Source organism: Eptatretus burgeri, chromosome 6, assembly GCF_056783735.1.
Source record: "Eptatretus burgeri isolate ZD-2024b chromosome 6, Ebu_testis_v1, whole genome shotgun sequence".
NCBI classification, from domain to species: Eukaryota; Metazoa; Chordata; class Myxini; order Myxiniformes; family Myxinidae; genus Eptatretus; species Eptatretus burgeri.
The window spans coordinates 10,040,478-10,065,881 of NC_140966.1; the positions used below are offsets into that span (position 1 = coordinate 10,040,478).

Genomic DNA, 25,404 nt, shown 5'->3' on the forward strand with positions numbered 1-25,404 from the left:
CGGGCCCGTTCGGCGTTTGGTGCCGAGCGCACCGAGCCGCGAGCGCAAATAGCGGCCTTTCCGAGGGAAAATTGGGATCAAAAACGCTACACGCCCACTTTTCCTCCATCCAATTAGCGAGCGCGGGCGGCTTGGCCCCGCCTCCAGGCGCGTGTGTGTGAAGTCGACATATGCAAATTCTAGGATCAGGGGAGGTTTACGCCCCCGTTTCCTCCGACCAATGGGCGAGCGTGGCTCCGCCCCCGAAGTCATTCTGATCCGAATATTTGCATACTGGCTTCTCCTGCCTGCCTAAAAAAAGGCGAGCGCAGTGGCAAAGAGAGTCGAGTCAGTCGGGTGAGGAGAGTGCGGAACTGAAAAGAGTGGGAGAGTCGAGTCGGTCGGGTGAGGAGAGTGCGGAACTGAAAAGAGTGGCAAAGTCGAGTCTGTCGGGTGAGGAGAGTGCGGAACTGAGAAGAGTTGCGGGAAGAGGCAAAGGAGCTCGGGTCCGAGGCGAGAAGGACGGCGGTCAGTGACGAGGTTACGGTGTGGGGAATCGCTCGTCTCGTCGCGGGACCCAAGCCAGCCAGCCATTCTCCTCCCCCAGGGCATCAACAATTCCCCCTTTCCTCTGCGCTGAGATAGTGCAAAAGGGGGCCCCGTTCCCACCCCACTGAAAACGTCGTGCCAACGAAACCTGCCAAGGAGCACGGAGTCGGGGCACAGCCGCGCGGCCACATTTGCGGCTCGCCTGCCAACGCGTCACGAGGACGCGGGTAGAACCCCCACTGGCCGCTCCTCCAGGTCACGCGCACATTTGGCCTACAGGCTTGTCTGCCTCCTTGTCTATGAGGGTGGTTTCTTTCCTTTGCTTTTGTGTAAATGTGTGTTGGCGCCGTCTGTAAAGTAAAGCTGTATAAGTGTTGCCGTGTGTGCGCGTAGTCGGTATTAACTCTGCGTCGTTGTTGCTTTTATTGTTTTGGTTGCTTTATGTGCATTTTGACTGTATGGCTGTATATACGTGCTTTCCGTGTGCCGGGAAATAAATGTGCATTGTGTGAACTGTTTTCCCGTTTCGCTTCGTCTTTTCTCGAATTGAATCTCCATCCTGCTTCACGTAAAGGGTTCGTAGCGGGTGCAAAACGTCCGGTAAATAATCTGAACCGTCGAGGTCGACGATAACACCGCTCGGTTATCCCGATAGTACGGAACGGGCCGCCCAAGCGGCTCGTGTCCGGAGTCGACCTGCGGCGAGGTACGATCGCCTAGTTTACCATCTGCGTGGGTACTGAGGTAGGTCGAGTTTGGCGAACAACCCTATCTTACGTGGGTGGCCGATTGGCACGATTGTGGTGAGGTCGAAAGGCCCACCCGTGACTGGCTCCGGGCGATAGTTCCCGGAGGGTCACGACTGAATTGTCCATCCGGTGGGCGACGTGCCACGATCCGAGTAACGTGGCCGTCCGCACGCCGGCGGGCGCAAATTCGCAACAATATATATATATATATACATATATATATATACATATATATATATATATACATATATATATATATATACATATATATATATATATATACATATTTATATATCTTCTTCTTCTTCCTCTTTCGGCTTGCTCCCGTTAGGGGTCGCCACAGCGGATCAACCGTCTCTATTTCGCTCTATCCTCCACGTCTTCCACTGACACTCCAACCACCCGCATGTCCGCCCTCACCGCATCCATGAACCTCTTCTTTGGCCTTCCTCTTCTCCTCCTGCCTGGCGGCTCCATCTTCAACATCCTTCTCCCAATATACTCCGTTTCCCTCCTGTGCACATGTCCAAACCATATATATATATATATATATATATATATATATATATATATATATATATATATATATATATATATATATATATATATATGTATGCAGCAGGTATTGGAGGTCAGTTTGAATTCAAATGGCAAGGGATAAAGTGCAGTCAGATTATATCAGCGTTGAATGGTTTTGTGGTGCCATTGGTTTGTGACATTTCCATCACATTAAGCCATATGTGGGGAATGTACTTTGGGTGTTCAGCAACATGATCCAAGCTGTAGTTTTTGCCAAATTGAATAAATGCACATTTACCTACTGTACCGATTTTGATTGTAACTATAAATTTGTTTGCGAGGTGTTAAGTGACGTTGCGACCCCGGGTTGCGGGGGGTATACGTGGTTTCTCCCCGGACTCAAGAATAAATTTGTGTCGTGGAAAGTCGCTAATCGACTGCAAACGCCAATAATTTGACCAAGTGACCCAGTGTCCTCTGTCTGATTACCGTTTAGCTCAGAACACACGGACGCCTTATCGGGGAATCGCACCCTCGATGCAAACTTGCGGTACTTACTGTATCATGCACAGCCGAGCGGAGCTGCCAAGTACACACTGGCTAATTAGCAAATTTTGTGGGTATAACTTCCCGGCCTTGCTAATGTGCGGACCATGCTAGACCAATGGAGGAAATGACAAACGATCTCGGTACATTTATGACAAGGTAAATTTATTTACAGGGAGCACAGCTTTTCAGGAGCATCCTCCAGCCATGAGCATGTGCTAGTCTCCGTTTGAGCATTGTTATTTAGTGGAGCACCTGAGCTATCCAGACATCATCGAATGAGTCCCACGGCATATTTACGCTTCAAGTTATGTACCAAATTGTTCTGACTCGCAGGCACCTGCTATGTTCACCATTTCCCGACATCGTCAATGATTGTTGTGAGCGTCCAGGGAGCTGATAGCGGTTACGGCAGTTATAGTGAGGTGGGGGAAATGCTGTGGCGTCTGCGGTGAGGGTGTTGGAGCGTAGGTTGTTGTGGGGATTGTCGGAGGTGTTGTGGTAATTATGGTGAGGATTGTAGCATCTTGGTGAGCATGGTGAAGGTCTGAGGTGAGGTGTCGGTTCGTTAATTTTGTGCCGTTTGAACAGGGAATCGGAGCACATATGCAGATGTTGCTGCATAAGTGAGAACAGTGGCTGCTTTTTGCTTTCCAGACGTCAAGGTGATATTAAAATCTGTTAGGCTTTCTGATTATATATCTTTCAGTTATCTCGGCTGAGCAATTTGCCATTGTTTTGGCTGTCGAAAGAATAATTGACTGCAATTCCCTCAGTGCAGTGATATTTTCAGAATGGCTTTGTGGTCTGAAGGCCCTGGAGTCCCTACAGTCTGGATGTCGGTAAGACCCGGTTCTTGAGGTCCTTCACATTATTAATATGGCTAATTGGAGGGGCACGGTCATTGACCTGTGCTGTATCCCTGCCGACGTGGGCATTGGAGGCAATGAGGCCTGAGATCAGACAGCCAAACATGCACTCAGTGAAGATTTTGAAACCCCAATCCCTCTGGGCCCTTCAAAACTTTCTAATCTAATTCGGAGTCACATTAACAAAACGAGAAAAAGATATAGTGGTGGTGTTGCGTAATTTATAAACCGGTGTAATTATTAAGAGACGTAGTTAGAACTGCCACTTTATAAATGCTGCCATTGATGACCGGGTACCAAGACGTCTGGCTTCGATACAACACGGGACTGATGAGTTACGGACAGAGTAACACGAAGTGTTCAATCTATTTATTGCGTCTGCAGTTAGTCCTTTTTCCTGGGGACATTGTCAGTATCAATTGAATTGGCGTTTAAATTACCTGAACACGAAGCAATAAATGTGCGAGAAATGTCACATTTGGGTCCACAAGGTAAACCGGAACTCCCCTGAGGAATAGGAAGCCCCCCCCATACGTCTCTCTACTATGTGGGATTGATGAGTTATGGACTGAGGAACAGGTCATGTTCCATCTATTTTGTACACAGTTGACCATTTTTCTGGGGCCATCATCAGTATCAATTGAATTGCTACGCCTGTCCACTCAAGCGCATGTGAGCGCAGCCAAGTGAGCCTCGTGCAAAAAATAACAAAATTCTAAAAGTTCTCACATTCAAATAATTAAATAATTCTAGCTGCCAGACCTTGTGGCTGATTGGGTTGAAATTTAAAACGTACATTGCACATGTCCACTAGATCATTCCAGATGTCCGCTAGATCATTCCACATGTCCGCTAAATCATTCCACATGTCCGCTAGATCATTCCACATGTCCACTAGATCATTCCACATGTCCGCTAGATCATTCCACATGTCCGCTAGATCATTCCGCATGTCCACTAGATCATTCCACATGTCCGCTAGATCATTCCACATGTCCACTAGATCATTCCGCATGTCCGTCAGATCATTCCACATGTCCGCCAGATCATTCCACATGTCCGCCAGATCATTCCGCATGTCCGCCAGATCATTCCTCATGTCCGCCAGATCATTCCGCATGTCCGCCAGATCATTCTGCATGTCCGCCAGATCATTCCGCATGTCCGCCAGATCATTCCGCATGTCCGCCAGATCATTCTGCATGTCCGCCAGATCATTCCGCATGTCCGCTAGATCATGATTTTGAAGTTTCACACTGAACTCCTATTTACATCGGAGAGAGTGAGTCTCCGAGCGGTGTAAGGTTCCCGAATAGTTGGTCTTGGAACACCTCTTCACACAATGCCCTCAGTCTCGCGTGCAGGGGGCCCAGATCGTGCCTTCTGCACTCTACCTGAGAGATGGGGATCAGGTGTACCTGTTGATCAGCTGGTCAGGTGTACCAGACACACTGTTCCGATTCAGCCCAGAAGCACCGTCTACTTTTCAAATCGGGTTTAGTATTTACAAAAGAAACCGGTCAAACAGTACAAAGTGTCCCGTACTTGTTTGCTCCAGCCAAAGTGTTTCGGTGTGTGGAGTATATAGAGCTTCGTAGCTCTGAAAACACCATTAAAAAGAAGAAGAAGAAGAAGAAGATTTCGTACTCCGTCCCAAACTGCTCGATGCGCAGATGCCTCAGAAAGCTGAAGAGATCGGGGTGAAATAAAACGTGTGATGTGTTCAAATCCAGGATAAGGATTGTTTCTTGGATCGGCTCAGCAAGCTTGTGGACGTTCCTTGGAAAAGAACCTGAGAGGAATGGCTGTGCCTCTGTGCGATGCGAGACTTGGAGAAGTTTCTCAGGTCGAAAAAATTGAGAAGTTTTTTTTTTTAAATGCTTTAATTAATGAAGGAGAACAGAAAAATGGAGAACTTTCTCCCACCCAAGCTTTGTCCCAATAGCACAGTAGATTAAAGAAAAATCGTTCAGATTGTGAAAAAAGTGTGAAATTTGGCACACATGTCCATTTTTATATGTTCTTTCATCAAAGAGCAGGACACACGTGATCAGAATACATTTACGGCCGCCATCTTGAATTCCAAAATGGCCGCCACCAAAAATAATATTTTACGATATCTCGGTCACCAAGAGACCCAGATTAATGAATAAAGAGTCTAATCCAATGTTTTCATACACAAGGAATTCCAATAAACACACTTAAAATGCTCTATTGTCAGTCTTTCTGCTTTAAAATGACATACACCCTGTCCCAAGTATCGTTCATCTGGCATACACCCTGTCCTGTCCGCATGACATACACCCTGTCCTGTCCGCATGACATACACCCTGTCCCAAGTATGATGTGGATATTTTAAACCCACCTTGTTGTGATCGTTGTCCTCCTGAAGGATTCTAACTGGTCGATTGTGGAATCCTATTTGACTTCAGACAGAGTTTAACGTTTGTCCAATTTGATTATAAAACCCTACAAAAAAACCCTATCGACACTGATAAAACTGATGTCCACACAAGTCCTTCCTTGTGAAACAATTTATTTCCTAATTATACACCATACACTTCTCACCCTTGTACAATGAACTTAAGAATCCCCATTTGATTGCAATATTATTTGGTTCTATTTCATTTATTCTTATTTTAGTTAACAGTTAGACCAACCCGATTCAATTCACTTCTACATTACATCAGAGAGTTTTATTCTAACTTGGTACTTGGTCAGTTCCAAGGAGTACGAGCCACTGAGAAACTATACTTCCTCACGTGCTCGTACTCAGAACAATGTGCCTTTCAAAACATTTTATACTTCCATGAGAGAGAGGTTGGGGGATATTCACCCAGACTGTAGATGTGTCCTTTAGACAAAAAGCCACTTTGTACATTTTCTAAGCAAAGGTTCATTTATCAGCTCGGTCACTCTGCTCCAGAACAACACATTTCTTATCATTTAGGGCAAAAGTCTTTTGGCCAGAAATGACAGCCAATTCAATTTGCAGCATAAAAGTTACATTTCTGAAACTCCATTTGTTACAATTTAAAATACATTAATATAAATTTTTCCCCCACACTCCCCCGTTTTTTTTTTTTAAAGGAAAATTTGAATAATTTTTCTTACACATGATTACCATGTCCCATTCCTGAAGGAGAAAAAGATTTCCATTATTCAAGTTCAATCAACAATGGCAGCGAGTGCTCATGTCAGAAAATGAGTGTGTTTCCATTTGATTTATGGCCTGTTCATCAGCATGTCACACATTGAAAACATGCTACCTGAAGTCAGAAGATAAACAGGTCAGGGTGTGGATAGAGTGGCACCCAACGGGAAACACAATCAAAGCACTCCTTGAGCTGAGGAGAAGGTAGGTGTGGGCAAGTACAAGTTTGGGCCGGACACTGGGTTGAAGGAGCGCAGTGTGGAACTCCAGGCCTGTCGTACATTGAAGCGACCACAGCAAGTTCACGATGTATTTGCAGAGCGGCAATCGAGAGTGTGGCTGAGAACATTCCTCCATGCAGGCACCACACAACGCCGACGTTAAGACTTTGCTCAACCTTCTCCTCAGTGGGTTTTTTCTCTCTTTTCCCACATTGCTCCATCTTATCTCCTCGGGAAGGGGAGGGATAATCATGTGTTGAATGCTCAATCACCCAAATCTGGGTTCTCCCATCGTCCAATCTTTGTGTGGAATTTCATTCCAAAGTTCATTTAGATGAAATCGTACATTGCTTCAAAGACTGCTTTCAACACTCCGAAACAAACAAAGCATCAATTAAACACCAATCAATAAACGTCATGGGCACATGTAGTTCTACAAGACTAACAAAGATTGTTATGGAAGCATTTAACTTGCATTATATGTCATATCAATATTTTAATCCCTTTCCTTGTTATTTCCCAAAACAACATGCTAAAATATACAGAAATCCCAGTTGTACGTATACTCAAAACATCCATCTCATTTGCTATTTCCATCGACATTTTAAATGTGACATTTCTCCATCTGTCCACTTCTCTCTCACCAAAACAGCAAACATGCTGCCATTTTTCCAACTCACATAAACAAACCATCTATCACTTCCTCCGACCTTCTCAATTACGAATCCATTTTCTTTTATCAAAACAAATAAATCATTTTAAACAGTTGTTCAAAAATTGTCAAATCACTTGTCAAATCTGTTATCAGGCGAATATCATTTATATTGCAGCTCAAACACTCTGTCTACACATGCAGCTTCACCCTCCACAATCTTTATCCCAGTCTTGGAAAAGCATCTTAAACTTCAGACTAATAAACATCCAAACTCTCTTAAACAACTTTTTGGTCAAAACAAAATATTTCCTTTTAAAATCCATAAATGAAAAATTAAATCTTCAGCATCTATCCAATTAAATCATGAATTTACCTTGACTGAATCGATCAAAGGGTTACACTGGGTTGTTTGCCATTGCCTTCCCAGCACAAGTTCAGGTAACCTCAACATTCGCAGACGAATAAAACAATATTTCAACGTCCATCCGAGGGAATCATCTATTATCTGTGAATTGCCCCACGTGCTAAACATCATCAAATCATTAAAATCATTCCAAATCACGTTTCTACATTTAAATCACATACAGTATCTCCACATTCACAATTGTTATTTCACAATTTATTCAAAATCCCAATGGTTGTAAAATAAAACTTCAACACTTTTTCCTAAATGGACTTCACTTTAAACAGATTCAGTCCAGAGGGTGCGCCACAAACACCAAGGAACGAGGAACAGGAAGTTCTCTCCACATCCAGTGGGAAGAAAAAGGAAAAAAACTCTGACAGGCAAAACCCACAGTTTGCATTACTCTGTCATGGCTTCAACACATACACTAAACAGCATTGCATCTCATAGACTCGCGTGTGATCACGTGACAAATACCAATCACATTTCTATCTCATCCTCTTGAATCTGCATATGAATCAAATTTCACACCTAAAGCAAAGGCTCGAACAAAGACTCAGTGTAAAGATATATGCCACCCCCCACAGATCGAGTGGAGGGGGTCTCACACAGTGGAGTGTGCGACCTTCGCGTGGAAATACAACGCCAAGAATGTATAACATGCCATTTCAAACAGACCCACAGCTCAACTCAGCACGAGTTAAAATATCGTCAAAATCCCAACAGAACACGTTTCATTGCAGTGAATATTGGAATCGCACAAGTTTCATTTTTTTTTTTTACTCTCAGGAACAAATCACCCACCATGCTCCCAGCTGGTTAATCATCTCTTGCACTCTACAAAACGTTTCGTGCAAATCATTGCATTTACAAATCTGTAAAACCTCCATACAATATAATATAACAACCTCACTGCCAACAAACTTCCAGTGAGTTCAATGAACAAAAAGTAACTCTTAAAACTCTTACAAACAGGTAACTTACAATGTTTATCTATTTTAACCCTATCTCAGCGTCTCAGCCGTGTCCTCGGCGTCTCTCTCATAGCCGGTCCGTATCAATGCAAACATGTGGCATGTCGCTTCATCATGCCCATTTGATTACGCATTTGGCTCCTCAACGAGCCTCTTCTTGTCATCTGACTCCTCTTCTTCTCCAGCACTTTTCTAAAACAACTACAGTACTTATTATTTACTTTAAAACGGACTCCCTCCGCCGGATCCTCTTCTTTCTCTCAATAAAATTATCTGACAATGAACTTTTCTTTGTTCGAAATGCGTTACCTGCTGAGAGCGCTCTCCCTTACCTTCGCTCAAGCACTTGTCGTTCCTCCAGGCACTGCCTCCGGCAGATTAAGCACCTCCGGTCACGAGCACCGCAGCAACCTCGGTTCGAATCCGAGTCACGGCACCAACTGACGTGGATTTCTTCCCTCGAACCGCGTCGTGATCGAAAGGATTCTTGATTGTTGAGGGATCTTGACCTCCTCGAGGATTCAACGTCTAGCCGACTCAGTGTTGCATGTATCGGGATAAAATAAACCACAGAAGTCCAGTAATAATCAATGTCCACAAGGAGTTCTTTCTTCTGTACCATTTATTTGCTCTCTCTCAGATCATTCTCCCCCTCCCCATATATCCATTCCATTTTATAAGCAGAGAGGCCTTTGATCGCAAAAACAGAATGCACAGCTTATCAGCCCGGTCACCTTGTACTTTCAGAAACCCAATCAATGTCCAAAGTGTCAAAGAAAGACAAGATTATAAGTAGGTGGTAGGCCTTAACAACTAAATAGTAGAACAGTAGAGGAAAAACACAAACACTTTGACCTACTCAGACTGAGGCAAAGGTTTCTTGTCTAGAGAGTAATAATTTCCCCAACAAGTCTAATCCAATGTTTTCATACACAAGGAATTCCAATAAACACACTTAAAATGCTCTATTGTCAGTCTTTCTGCTTTAAAATGACATACACCCTGTCCCAAGTATCGTTCATCTGGTCGAGACACAGTTCTGCCTTCAATCTGTGTGATAACATGTTCCTGCACAATGGCAAGGTTCAGTGCACGGGAGAGATGCACAGAAACATTTGCATAGTGGTCTGCATGCCTTTTTGCAGCCGCATTTGATCAGCTCTGTGCAGGATTTGGCCGCCTCGGCAAGTGCTGTCCAGAAAGGTATCCGCTGTTCAATGGCGTTCTTCGTCCATCCCCAGTCACATGGGCTTGATCACTGCTGCTTTGATATCAGCTTGGCCCCAGATGTGTCCTGCCTGGTATGTCGACCTCTTGATATGTTCCGTGAGGTCTGCCTTTGTGGGGGGTAGGCGATCTATATGTCTTCCTTTCGCGAACAGAAGCTTCCTTGCCTGATTCACCTCGATGCATTCACTGGTTCTATCATAAAGACGAATGACAAACCTTTCCAGTTGACACACATTCTCATCTGAGACTGATGAAGGCTTTTGGGATAAACTCAAGAAAGTGTCCGTTTTAGCAGGGAAATTGGTCCAGGTGTCCCAAGCAGTTTTCTTCCCAATACCACTGAATGACGACGACGTGTCACAGCCAGTGAAGGCATGGAAAAACAGAAGAGTTTTGGCCTTATTTTCACCAAGACTGTTTGCAATCGTGTGAGTCGGTATTAACCTGTAGTGTTTCTTGACTCCATATGCAACCCATAGTTTGTCAAGGGATAAAGCGTGAAATATGGCAATTGCAAGGACAACGACGTCAGTGTCGACTGACCTGATCAGGATTCTGTGATGGCTATTTTGTGCACAATGGAGAACATGCAAGAATAACCTCGTATCGGCTTCTTCATGGTTGCATGGAGCAAGAGAAGATTCTATGTTGCACTCTTGGGAAGAGATGACATTGGTATCTTGTGTACTATATAGCTCCTTCTCTTGTGTGGATAACTTAGCGACACACTGTGACAGGTAATGATACTGCTCACTCTTATCTTGGTCCACGCGAAGAAAGCTCTGCCAGTTCTACGGAATTGGCGAAGAATTTGTGACAATATATGCAGCTCCCCGTTCCCCTCCTCTTTCTCGTTGAACTCTTCAAACTGTTGTCAATATACCGATCCCATATAACATCCAGACGTTTTGTTGTTTGCAGGTTTCTCAGTATATAAGGCAAGAACACATTTTCAGCATAGTGTCCGAATGTTGAGCAGGACTTAGGAAGCAGCATATTGACGATAACAGATCCATCGAGAATCTTGGCATCTACCTCTGGTGAACCACACTCAGAAGCCGTACTAGTAGCCAGCTTGTCGAAACATCCAATAAGGTCTGATTTAGTACACTGCCTCAGTTCTCCCATGTCTGATCGAGAAGGTGGTGATCCCTGGTTTTCATGACTGAAGAATTCGTCCATGTCCCCTTCTCGGGACTAACAAGGTATGTACATTCTGCCAAACAACTCACAGTTGCTTTTCGGAGTCATAATTTGGTGTGTTGTTCCGGAGTGTTTTGAGGATGAATCTTGTGGAAGGGAGCCATGTTGTTCTTTGGTATGATGTCTGAAATTGGTTTTACTCGCTGCTCCAAGCGTTCAGCAGCATATGTGACATATTTTGATTGCCCATTTGCTTCCACATTCCTCAGCCTAAAGATTGCATCTTCTGTCATCACCTCCTTTATGTCCAGAACGATCAGATCATTTGTATCTTCTGTGAAGGGATTACCTAATTCTTCACATGTTGCAACCACAGCTTTGACATGTTGGGCAAATTTCAACTAAGTGGATTGTCCCTGATCATGGTGATCTGTAGATATTGTGGAAGTAATTCCAAATGAATTCTCAAACTCATGGATGATTCGAGCCACTTCAGGACCAGCTGTAATCCACTTGACCAAAGCAGAAGGATTATCAGTGATTCCAATCACACTGCCATCTCCTTTGATGTGATCATTCATCTGTTCGTGGGCTTGGTCCATAGTAGAGAAAGTGTGAGGTGATCTCTGCACCACAAAGTTACCCTTCTCAAATTGCTCATGAACTGACGGCACTTGCTGACGAAGCTGTACCATGTCCTTGATATGGATAGGGAGCCATCTTGCATAATTTGTATGATCCAAAGAAAACATCGATGAAACAATTTGTCCAAGGCACTGAACTCAAACTCAAAATTTGCTTCACACAGAGAATGCACAAATTGCAAGAGACGAAGTTCCAGATCCAGAACCAAAGCCCAGTATTGGAATTGAGGAACCTTACTGCAATTGACTTGATGCCAAGTTTCAAAATCCATTGTGTCATCATCTGGCCCAAGTGATTTGGCATATGTGATGTACGCAGACTTCCGAAGGAGGTGTAAAGCTGCTGCCGTTACTTGGTGTACATAGCGAGACCTGGTGACATGCGAACCCTTCAATATATCAACAGCTCGACCAGAGGTTGTGACTTCAGACTGCACAAGAACTGCTGTCCATCCGCTACCACTGAGGAAATCTCCGAGTAATTTCAACACATTCATCTCTATGTGGAGACCTCCCATTACCACCACAAATTTATCCTAGCCAATATGGTCTGGCCATGCCCACTGGATTTGTTTCGCAATGGAATATAATGGCTGATCCATGGTTATCACAGGTATTTGATCAGGGTGCAAATGCTGAATCGTCCTCGCCACAAGACGCATAGCATGTTCTATCATAGCTGGCGTATGTGCTGGTTCTGCGAACAAAGCCATCAACGCAATGGGTGACACTGGTCTGATCTCAGCTGATTTCCTATTGGCATGGTAAGCTGCCCATGAGACAAAGTCTTTGGTATCAAGTTCCATCTTGTTTGAAACAAGTTCTAACAATGCACTCAACCAGCCGTCTTCTTTCTCTCTGGATGCGGACTTGACGCTTGATTCAGCTTTTACTTGACCTGCAACAACTGGTGCATACAAGTCAGTTTGTGGCAGACCTGCTGATGCTACTTCTGAATATTCTACCGGCAAGAGAGACGCCACCAATTAAATTGGATAAAGCCATTTCTACACGCTCATAGCATTTGGATATCAAACATTGAGCAAACACTTTTAAGTATTTAGTTGTTTATGAAAGGGTCTCATTTCGATTTTAAAGCAGAAAGACTGAACATGGAGCACTATAAGTGTGTTTATTGGATTCCGTGTGTGTGAAAACATTGCATTAGACTCTTTATTCAAGTGCTTAGGCCTCTTGGTGACCAAGATATCGCACAAATAGTTTCCGGTGGTGGCCATTTTGAAATTCAAGATGTCGGCCGTAATTGTAGTCTGATCATGTGTGTCCTGCTCTTATATGAAAGAGCATATAAAAGTAGTCATGTGGACCAGTTTTCACACTTTTTTCACATTTTGAACGATTCTGGTGAAATGTTGACTTAATCTACTGTACTACAAGAGAACCCACCACAGGTGATTGATAAGCATGGTCCCGCCCACCCCACGTGATTGACAAGCATGGTCCCACCCACCCCAGGCTGATTGACAAGCATGGTCCCGCCCACCACAGGTGATTGATAAGCATGGTCCCGCCCACCCCACGTGATTGACAAGCATGGTCCCACCCACCCCAGGCTGATTGACAAGCATGGTCCCACCCACCCCAGGTGATTGACAAGCATGGTCCCGCCCACCCCAGGCTGATTGACAAGCATGGTCCCGCCCACCCCAGGCTGATTGACAAGCATGGTCCCACCCACCCCCAGGTGATTGACAAGCATGGTCCCGCCCACCCCAGGTGATTGACAAGCATGGTCCCACCCACCCCAGGTGATTGACAAGCATGGTCCCGCCCACCCCAGGTGATTGACAAGCATGGTCCCGCCCACCCCAGGCTGATTGACAAGCATGGTCCCCCCCCACTCCAAGCTGATTAACAAGCATGGTCCCACCCACCCCAGGCTGATTAACAAGCATGGTCCCCCCCACTCCAAGCTGATTGACAAGCATGGTCCCACCCACCCCAGGCTGATTAACAAGCATGGTCCCCCCCACTCCAAGCTGATTGACAAGCATGGTCCCACCCACCCCAGGCTGATTAACAAGCATGGTCCCACCCCAACCCCTCTTAGGTTCATTGACCCCTTCATTGACCGACGTGGGGGTATTTTGCTTAGTTTGAAATTCTCATTTTGTGGAATCCTTTAAAGTTGTGAACATTTGACTCGTGTTGTACCTTCTCCCCTGTAACTTGAAGTACATTGGTGTTTAAACTCCCTACTGAATTTGAACCATTAGTCCAAGAGCATTAGGTCAAAATAGCCCTAACCTGGACATTTTTGGTAACAAGCTGATTTTTTCAGGATAGGTCCAGGAATGTGTGTGAAATAACATACTAAAAGTCCTCATGAATCCTCCTTGAGCGTTTTCCGCAATCCAAGATGGCGTCCAAAATGGCCCCCTCTTCTGTTTTTCTCATAACTTTGCAAGCAGGTTTCCCCAAAACACACTTTAAATGTCTAAATATATGTTTTGAAGTATAAGGAACTCGATAGAATACATTTTAAGAGATGTTGAAGCACGCAAGTACCAATAAAACTGTTTGAGCTCTTCCAAAAATCCAAAATGGTGTCCAAAATGGCCGTCATTAACAATTTTATCTCAAAATTGTTTAAATATTTATCATTAATTAATTAACTGTGATATTTCATCCTGAAAATATTCAACAAACATTTCAATTATAAATGTGGTTGCTGTGCATACAGTATTCAAATCAATTTGAATGTTAAAGTCTAGAAGTGTGCCCTTAATCGCTTATGACATTACGAGGGAAACATTGTACCATCAGTTTGATGCTAAACAGACAGGGCGACATAAATTTGCCATATGGTCTATTTTCGTCACCTAAAGCTCGGAAATTGAAAACTTGGTGCTAACCTTTTTTTACCAACAAAATGCAGTTGATGTCTACCATGAGGTGAGTTCTATTTGAAACATTCCGTTATCATTAAGGAAGTAAAACTATTATTTTTGGTACCCAGACTAAATGCATGATCAAAATTTGTGTCTTCATGCATGTACTACACAGTACTGTGTAATATCACTTGACAGGGAATTTCTGTGGAGTAGTCTATCGTTACACCTAAAACATTGTATTGAATCATTTTATTTGTTTCATGCAGATGAAAAGAATTATAGTATGATAGAAATCAGAGACTGTATGACACTCCTTCCTATTGGTACATGTATGCTGTATTTGTATAAAAGGTTCCTTTTTTGTGTGTGTCATGTCATTCCTATATTGTGATATGCTAGTATACATTCATTATTAATAATAGCAGACATTTTAAAGTGCCTTTTCCATTGGATACAAAGTCCTATGAGATGTCATCCCTGGTTGTCATAGGAGATAAAATATATTACCAGGCTGCGACAGTACAAGTGCAGTGCACATCTAGGGATAACAAAACAAGTTAGTCTTCAAGTCACATATTACATGGCAGTGAATTTCTGTGGAGTAGCCACTATCATCATCATTTTCCTCTCGGGTTTCCTTGCGAGATTTTCTCTGCCCAATACAATTCCTACCAGACATTCTGGCACCCCACAATGAGTTGATTCATCCGTAATTTAACTTCACAGGTATCAATATGTAAACATGCTATAGAGTACTGTGATTGTGATGTGTTATAGAAATTGCAGAATCATGTGATGGCATATCCTTCCCTCAATGCATCTTTAATGTCAACACATCACTTTTTAAATCTCTTTTGATTAAAACGTAGCAACCTGATTTATCATTTCCAAGCAGCTATGTGAAGTACGTTTCACATTCAAAAAGAAAACAATGTCCATGACATATTTCTGTCATTACAGATAATGGATGTGGTTTGCATCATTTGCAAAGAAACATCACCTGCTACGGTTGAAGTTGGGGAGAAGGGGCGGAGGACACTTGTGATGTCAAGTTTAGAACGTGGTGATGGCTTCCATGAGATGTTTCAGAATGCAACACCACTACGAATCCATGCTGTTTGTCGCAAGAATTACACAAGGAAATGTTCCATAGTGTCAACATCTTGGGTGCTTCAACATCTCTTATGATGTATTCTAATGAGTCCCTCATACTTCAAAACATATGTTTAGACATTTAAAGTGTGTTTTTAGGAAACCTACTTACAAAGTTATGAGAAAAACATGAAATGGCGGCCATTCTGGACGCCATCTTGGATTGTGGAAGAGCTCAAGCGGATATATTGGCATTTGTGTGCTTCTACATCTCTTATAATGTATTCTATTGAGTTCCTTGTACTTCAAAACATATATTTAGACATCTAAAGTGCGTTTTGGGGAAACCTACTTGCAAAGTTATGAGAAAAACATGAAATGGCGGCCATTTTGGACGCCATCTTGGATTGCGGAAAACGCTCAAGGAGGATTCATGAGGACTTTTAGTATGTTATTTCACACACATTCCTGGACCTTTCCTGAAAAAATCAGCTTGTTACCAAAAATGTCCAGGTTAAACCCTAATGCTCTTGGACTACATGTAACTTGAGTTAAGTTGTCTGAACAGAATAGGAAGAAGAATTACAAATGGGATATTTTGGGGTCGGTCAGTTTTGTAGCTCAACGATGCTGTGCTCACTCTGCAGACTCGTGTGTCTGTGTGTCTGTGACTGTGTGGTGTCTGTGTGTCTGTGTCTGTGTCTGTGTGTCTGTGTGTGTTGCATTCTGAGCATTTCATCCAACCTCCTTTATCACCACGTTCTTTTGAAATAATTTAATTAATAAAAGGGGCGTTTTTAATTCCAAGTTTCTTCTTGGTGTCAAAGTTTATTATTGCGGTCAAACACCACATGTAAATGTGCATTTCATACTTTTATTGTTATTTCTACTTTTCATCGAAATTCTTCAAAGTCTGTAAACATGCAACACCCCTCCTTCTCCCCCTCCCCCCCTACTCCCCCTACTCCCCCTCCTACCCTCCTCTCCTCCCCTTCCTCTCCTCCCCCTCCTCTCCTCCCCCTCCTCTCCTCGCCCTCCTCTCCTCCGTTGAATTAGCAAGCTACTGGCAAGCACTATCAAGCTGCTTGCAAAATGAACCGACTCCTGGTGTTGCTATAGCGCAGGCATGATGGGCGAATGGCCTCCTGCGTCAGACACTCTAGGGAATTCGACTCACGAGGCCATTCGGCCCATCATGCCTGCGCTATAGCAACACCAGACCAATTTATAAAAAGAAGAAAAGTGTAAAATGTTTTTTTGCAGTTTTTTTCTTCTTCCCAGGGTGGGGGTGTGGGCGAAAGCGGTTCTTGGGTGAGAAACACACAACATCAACCACACACCACCCCTTGACAAGACCCCCACAGACAACACTCCGAACACATGCGCACAATCACCCTTCTTTGATCAAGCTACCTAAGAAATCTGGCCAACATCCCGATACCCCTCTATCTCCAATACTTCCAGGTACCCATGTAATTCCAGTTTAAAAAGGCTAACTCCCCCGTCCCACACACATCCCTCACCCATCTTCCCCCGTCCCCCACTCATCGCCCCCGTCCCTCACTCATCCCCCCCGTCCCCCACCCATCCATCACCCCCGTCCCTCACTTATCACCCCCGTCCCCCACCCATCAACACCCATAGTTGTTACATGTAAAATCCTGGCCACAGACTGATGACTGGTAGTAGAAGGTACTTTGTAGGTTTATATGTTTGTGTGTTATTTTGAGGATTTGTGTTGCATAAAACCAACTGTATGGAGTGTCTGTGACATCTCTACATAGGAAGGCCGACCAGGTCAGGTCAGGTCTGGGAGCATGTGCCAGAGCAGCACATACACTAGGCTGACCGGCTTCCTGGTAATATTGTGTTTGACAGGATAACACAGAGGTAGTGCAATTTTAAGAGTTGCACTAGCTCTGTGAAACCTGGTGTTGGCGCAGTGGTTAGGGCAGCGGCTTGGGATCCAAAAGGTCCTGTGTTCAAGCCCCGTTGGTCCACTGAATTAATACACCAGGGGGTTGACTCAGCCTGTCATCCTTCCGAGGTCGGCGAAGTGAGTACCAGTGTACTGGGCCGGTGTATACCCCGGTTAAAATAGGTGTACCATATCCCTGTGTCGTAAGAGGCGACCAGGATTGCGTCAGGAAGGGCATCTGGCGTAAAACATGTGCCAAATCACTATGCGGATCATACGGATGATCCGCTGTGGCAACCCCTAACGGGAGCAGCCGAAAGAAGAAGAAGAGTGCAATTTTAAGAGTTAAACTGAGTGTAGGAGCAGTGCTGTTGTGAGTCGGACAAACAGTGAAAATGAGTGGATGACAAGTGCTGCCATAGGTGGGACAGAGTGAAAATGAGCGTAAGAGCTGTCCTGCTCTTAGTGGGACCCAATGATTATAGATCAGAGTATTAAGACTGTTAGTTTGACTAACGATTTGCACAGCTTGGGTTAAAGTCTCACGATGAATGGGATTCTTGGGTGAAATGTCCTGTGTGCTGCTGGTGATGACTTTTCCATGTATTTCCTTTCCATGAAGGGAACTGCCAGAGAGAGAGAGAGAGAGAGAGAGAGAGAGAGAGAGAGAGAGAGAGAGAGAGAGAGAGAGAGAGAGAGAGAGAGAGAGAGAGAGAGAGAGAGAGAGAGAGAGAGAGAGAGAGATATATATATATATATATATATATATATATATGTATATATATATATATATATATATATATATATATATATATATGTATTTCTATATATATATATATATATATATATATATATATATATATATATATATATATATATATATATATATATATATATATATATATATATATATATATATATATATATATATATATATATATATATATATATATATATATATATATATGCAAAAGGAGCTGAACAGTTGGACGGTAAAGTGTGAGTTTGGTGCTTGCCGAGGATTATTCCCACAATGCATTGCTTTCAAAATGTGAAGAAATAACTTGAACAATATGTCTCCATTTCCAACTTACAATGAAGCATGTTAACATTAAAAAATATCCCCGAGTGGGGTGGGCTGACGATCATGTCTTGAGGTTGCAGTTCAGACATCTGCTGAATCCGAAATCTGGAAAATATCACGACAATGTGTTGATGTGTATAAATAGCTCATTGTGTCATTTCGTGGAAAATCCTTTCCAGAAGTAACAAGCTCAAATGAGCTAAGATCCTCGTCCTCTTAATGATGAGGTCATAAACACGAATATGAAGTCATTGTGATGTATCTGGTTTGCAATAAATTATCTGTGCTAATGCCCTGTTCGATTCCCGCAAACAAAATTCAAACAGCTTGCCTAGTTTCGGAGATAATGGTACAGGCGATTTCCATTAGCGGCGATATTATGACGTCAACTTTTTTTTCTAGGAAGAATTTCCAAAATCGGAGATGGTTACTGTCTGCGCGTGGGCTTTCTGTATATACATGGCAAGTTTCACGAAGATCCGATGAAAACTCTGGGTTGTGAAACAAAAAATGACAAAAAATAGGAATGACGTCATAAAAATTGATATGACGTCATAGTGATGTATCACATGTGCGGTAATTCATCTCTGCTAATGCCCTGTTCGATTCCCGCAAACAGAATTCAAAAATCTTGCCGAGTTTCGGAGATAACTTTTTAGGCGATTTCCATTAGCGGAGATATTTTGACGTCATAACTTTTTTTCTTGGAGGAATTTTCAAAATCGGAGATGGTTACTGTCTGCGCAGGGTATTTTTACATATGTGTATATATATATATATGCCAAGTTTCAGGAAGTTTGGATGAAAACTGAAGGCTGTGAAACAAAAAAGTCCACAAGAAGAAGATGAAGAACAACAACGTGAGTAAGACTTAGAGATCCTCCACGTGGATCCACAAACACAAACAAACACCTATGATTACCTTTTGAAACAGTCGCTATTTGTTGTTTAACACTAAACTGAGAGGGAGGAAACCCGCAGACCATCGAGTATGAGGGCTGTATCGGGTTTCAGAGCAATCGGTTGGTAAATAATGGGTGAGTAGGGATCCGAAGTTTCGGGGGGTAACCCCCTGAAATTTGAAGACCGAATTTTGAAAAATTTGAAGACCGAGTGATTGTGCGGGCAGACGTCTTGTATTCAAGTTTCAGAACAATCAGCCAGGTGATTAGGGAGGAGCAGCAAAAATAGCAAAAAGTTAGCGAGCCATTTTATATGTTCATCTTCTTGATAATCTTTAATATTACTATAATGTTCACGTAAAATAAACATGATAATACAAAGGTCAATAACCATCACATTCAGAGGTTTGAGTGAGTACAAAGGAAAAAGTAGACATAATGTAGAAAACAGACAATGGTATCGCTCTCCGATAGTGTACTCACCTCTGAGCTGTTTCCTCGATGTTCAATTCCCGACTTAAAGTCCATGCACAAACTTTCAAGTTGGTGCTTCAGAAGCAGATTGTTGCATCACAGACAGGGCTGTCCTTTGACAGGATCGTTAAAGCTTGTCGTCGTGTCTGCGCGGATTCACAAGCGGAGATCACGGATCTCACGATATCATTTGAACAGATCACAGCATTATATGAGCTACTTGCCTCCCTCAAGGAGGATGTAGGGGTGAGCCAAACTTGAGAAAAGTTCGAGTTCGTGCAAGTTCTAGTACCATTAGCTTCATGGAGGTCATGGAGTAAACGTTCGATGAATGATGTTTATTTTGATTGCGAACTTCAACGAGGTCGTACAAACTTAGTTCGTGAAGCTTTTGAACTCCAATCTCCTGTCGAGGAGAGCGACTTACCTGCCCCAAGTAGCTAAGAATAGTGTCAAGACAGATCCATTATATTTTTGGAATAATCACCTTTCTCATGGTTATGAGCAACAAAGTTGATTCGTGCAAAAAACCACGAAAACTCAAACGCTAATGTATTGCAACAGGAGGCCAAGGCACAGAACTTTACTGCTGTTTACCGCAGACAGAAGCCTGGTGTTGGCTCAGTGGTTAGGGTGGTTGGCTTGGGATCTTAGAGTCCTGAGTTTGAGCCCCATTGGCTGCTGCATGAACACCAGGTGGGGTTAACTCAGCCTGTCATCCTTCTGAGGTCGGTGAAATGAGTACCAGTGTACTGGTTATAGGGGCACAGCATCAGTGGTATAGGTGTTCCCCAACAAAATGTTAGCTACCTGGCAGCCAAGCTGCTGTATGCAAGAAGAAGATGAAAACTGCAGACAGTTTGGTGGTCTCATTTGCTTCCACTGACTTTTTTGTTTGTTTGTGCATCTTACATCTGCTCTCTGCTTGGAATCAAATGAAAACATTTTTATACAACAAAAACAAAACAAGGGTGCTGTGGACATCGCCACGTCATTACAAACCCATTTCCTTGCGGCTGTCTTTCGCATCGACCGGGACATTTCAATCCTACCGAATACATTCACACGGATTCATTACGATCCCAAAAAATGAAAATAATTCAAGCTCAATTGAAAAAGTAAGCGTGCACTACATTTTTTTTTTTCAAGCAAGGTTCTTGCAGAGTTAGGGTAAAGAGAGCTGAATGATGGCGTGTGCCGTGAGTAAATAGTTTGTCAGGCATGGGTCAGGAAGTGAGAATGGTAGGCAAGTAATGTTTGCTGTAAGTCAGATAGGGGCAAGTCGCTCATGTGCTCTGTACTTTGAACAAATGCCTGTTTGTAAAGCATGTGACCTGAAAGGCCCCTTCCCCTGCCATCTTCACGGAACCTATGCTCATGTAGCATGTGGTATGGCATTTTTCATTGCTGACCGCAGTTGATCCTCTCGTCTCGACACAGACTGCCTTTCTGCCAGGAATAGGTATCTGTCAACATGTTGAACACAATGTCTCCTTTGTTATCATTGCCAAGTCTGTCACCAAATAATACTTGCTTTTCTCTCCAGAACATGCCATTTGTAGAGTATGTTGAAAGGTTTGTCGATATCCTTGTGCATGTTTGCCGAATATGTGAGGGAGTTGCTGTATTACGCCTTAACGGATAAGCATGCCATAAGGATTAATGGGATTTTAACCAGCTTTGAAAAAACAATATGGGCAATTGCAGGTGAAGTAGCCATTTCACTCTGTCATATTAAAAATATTGAATTGTATTAGTGTAAATAAATATTTTATATATATATATATATATATATATATATATATATATATATATATATATATATATATATATATATATATATATATATATATATATACATACACACACACACACACACACACACACACACACACACACACACACACACACACACACACACACACATCTGCTCTTTTTGTTTTTTTTGCTTTTGTTTATTTTTGTTTTTATATTTTTGCTTTTGCAAAATAAAAATAAAAAGCACTACTCCATTTGACCTCGAGCACCAGCACGTGACCGGAAATAAGCGGTTGTATCAAAATAAAAACCGGACACGTGCCGAGGCTCGGGGTCTATTGTGCTTGATGAAGCCGGTTAAACGCTGCCCTGAGACCGGGTCTGCTCTCGCTTTTTTGCTCAAATTGGTGGAGTCGATTGAGTTTTTGCTTTTGGTTGGAAGCGCCTTCTTCTTTAAAAATGTGTCATCCCAACCGCCCCAATCTTACACAAAATATGTATGTATATATACTAGTGGGGTATGCTTACACATTGTAAGCAATAACAAACTATGCTTCCCCATTGTCTTGGGACACTCACCTGCATTAATTTTTTTTAATGCATTTTTAATTAATTTATTTTCATTTATTTTTATTTTCATTTACGGATGCTTTCCAACAGTTCTGTGATTTCATCCGCCATTTAGGTGATCCTTGAGGGATAGTAGTTGTAAGATTGAATGCAGTAAACTAAACACCGTTTCAGAATCCACGGGGGTCTTATAGTCCTGGCTTGGAGCAGTCTGTGTTAACGGACACCTCTGACGCGACAACATATTTGTGTGTGTGTGTGTGTGTGTATATATATATATATATATATATTGTGGGAAATAGAAGAAACTCCACACTAAGGGTCGGGTGTCTCATTTGTATAAAGTATAAAACAGGAAGAAATAAAATGAGTCACGGACGTCGCTTCTGGGCAAACTTTATGCTGACAAGCTTTCGGCCAAATAAACCTTCTTTGTCTTCCTCAATGAGAGCAAATATATATATATATATATATATATATATATATATATATATATATATATATGATAGCCTTAATGTATACACACTCACCTCAGACTGCTGGGCCCATGCTTGAATCCCGACCCAGCTATAAACTGTCTCTCTGGTGCTTCCATTGCAAAGCATGGCATCAATGTGTGCACCAATACAAAGGAAGGTCGTTAAGCAGGAGAACCCATCTGTGAGCACTTGTTGTTTGTGGACATTGAAGATTCCATGATGTCTTTCTTGAAGAGGACACACGTTATCGGCAGCATTCGGGTAAATTATAAATTCTGCAACTTCAAATGTTTTATCATTTCTGGCCAGCCAGTTTGTGAATTTTTTTTTTTCCAAAAACGTTTCACTGCTCATTCAAGAAGAATTTTGGAGGAAAAATTGGGGCTTTTGGTTTCATGACGAGAAATTGAGTTTTTGCATAATTGTATCTTACCATTGGGCTGACAGGTTGGCCAAGAGCCCTTGACCGAGAGATATGCACGCTCGCCTCTCAGCTGTCTCGCATGGGTTTAAATCTCGACCCAGCTATAAACTGTCATCCCGGTGTTTCACAGGCAACAGCATGAGTTTGTGGACGTTAAATATCGCCTAATAGAGTAGGCGAAATATCGCCGGCACAATGACCAAATTCCAACTTCTTTCCTTAGCTACTGCTGGGAAGGCAATGGCAAACCACCCAGTCTAACACTTGCCACAAAGCTACCAGGGCAGTACTGAGCCTGGCTTCAGGCAGAACACCAGAATACGAATACGAATCTTACCATCCTGACGGCTGGTGCATTTTAGCTTTTGTTCACAAACAAGATGAGTAAGTAATGAATGGACACAATGAAGGCAGTGTTGGCATATCTTCTGCCTGCAGTTGGCATGGTGTGGACTGTTTTCACATCTTTTCCCTTTTAAGGGATAAAAGTACGTCTGTTTGCGTGCTTTATGTTATCTGTAAAGAAACCTCATTCCTATCTGGCTTAACCCAAACCAAACGCCAAGCTCAGAAAATAAAATAATAATTTTTTTTCAACAGTTCTCTTTTCATTTTAACATTCTCTTAAATATTTATAGATAGGGATATCAAATGAAGAACACATAACTGTTACTGTAGTGCTCAGCCTTTAATTTTTATCACAAGTGCTACTCCCCCTTGTATCTTGCATCACTGATTCAAGGTTGATGTTCATTTCTCATCCACTGTAAGACAACAGAAATAATAATGAATTTAATCAAAAGCATGTTGAGAGGGGCATGCCAATTGCTGTGGGAAAGAGGGTGAAGCAAGATTTTGGGTGAGAACCCTCCCCAGCGTTGTTTGTCTGTACTCTATTCTTTTTAAATGCTGAGCATCAAGCAAGGAAGCAGCATGTACCATTTTAAAGTGTTTGGTATGACTCGGCGTGGGTTTGAAACACCAACCCCCCAGACTCAAAGCGGATGTTCTCACCATTCTGCCACATATTATAATGTAACATACTATAATGAAGTACATATATATTGTTACGGTCACCCAGTTGGTTCGGTTGCCCAATCCAATTCCAGCAAGTTACGTAGTGACCACCTCAGCACCCCCACCGCAGAAATTCCCAGTTGGGTGCCTGCACCCAACGTCTTGTTACCGTGCCAATTGGAATCTCTTTGCTGGGTGAGTGACGCATCAAGGCGACACACAGGAAAGATCTTGTATTCTGGCCGAGCAACCAGTGTTTGCATGTCACCGAACTCTTGGTGGTTCATGACCACGCCAATCTCTATTTCAAACAGATTTCCCCCTCGCTGCCAGATGGCACAGTCATGAGCAATCAGGATGAGCCAAGACCAAGTTGATTCAACAATTTTATTGGGGTGTGTGTAAAACAATTAGAGCACGTATGTACAGTAACAAGCGATCACAATGATAACAAGTGGTGCCAGGCACAACAGATCCCACCCATTTAAGGCATAAAGTTATTTTGGGGATCAAATTTAAATTTGATATATCCTTAACCTGAATGTTGATTATAAGGAATAGAATAAGGAATATTTTAGTCTTAGTTTGAAGTCAATTAAACCATTTTTGACGAAGTTATGAGAGAAAAAGATGTTGACCTTTTCGTGACCTGACCTTGACCTTTGACCTAATTGGACCCAAAAGTTAATGGGGTCGTCCGAGGTTCATTACCCACCTCTGGATACAATTTGACAGTGTTTGAGCCAGCCGTTTTCCCGTAAAGTTGTATTTTCGTAACCATGTTTTAGTTTTAATGGAAAATTTGTAATTTTGACTGATGACCATGACCCCCAAAACTTCGGACCCTACCGATCTTCACAAATATGCATTTTTCACTATAGGAATTGGTTGGATTATAAGTGACAAATAGAATAAGGTTCACGATAAGCTTAGTTTGAAGTAAATCAGATCATTTTTGACGAAGTTATGAGCGAAAAACGATTTTGATCTTTTCGTGACCTTGACCGTGACCTTTGATCCAATTGGACCCAAAAATTAATGGGGTTGTCCGAGGTTCATTGCCCACCTGTGGATTACATTTGATAGTGTTTGCTAAAGCCATTTTGCTGTAAAGTTGCTCACAGACAGACGTATTCCCATTCCATTCTTTGTGTATTCCAGTCCATGTGGTTTTGTAAGTTTTGCAGCATTTC

General features: G+C 42.7%; 1 protein-coding gene across 1 annotated transcript in view; it reads left to right on the top strand.

Moving 5' to 3' along the window:
* LOC147024231 (gap junction beta-6 protein-like) overlaps window positions 1–16,422 on the top strand; it is a 49,290-nt gene extending 32,868 nt beyond the window's left edge. The window contains exon 5 of the mRNA XM_085883935.1: window positions 15,454–16,422. Coding sequence (XP_085740061.1) covers window positions 15,454–15,457 — 4 coding nt within the window. The 3' untranslated portion in view covers window positions 15,458–16,422. The remainder of the gene's footprint in view (window positions 1–15,453) is intronic.
* Window positions 16,423–25,404: the final 8,982 nt, after the last annotated feature.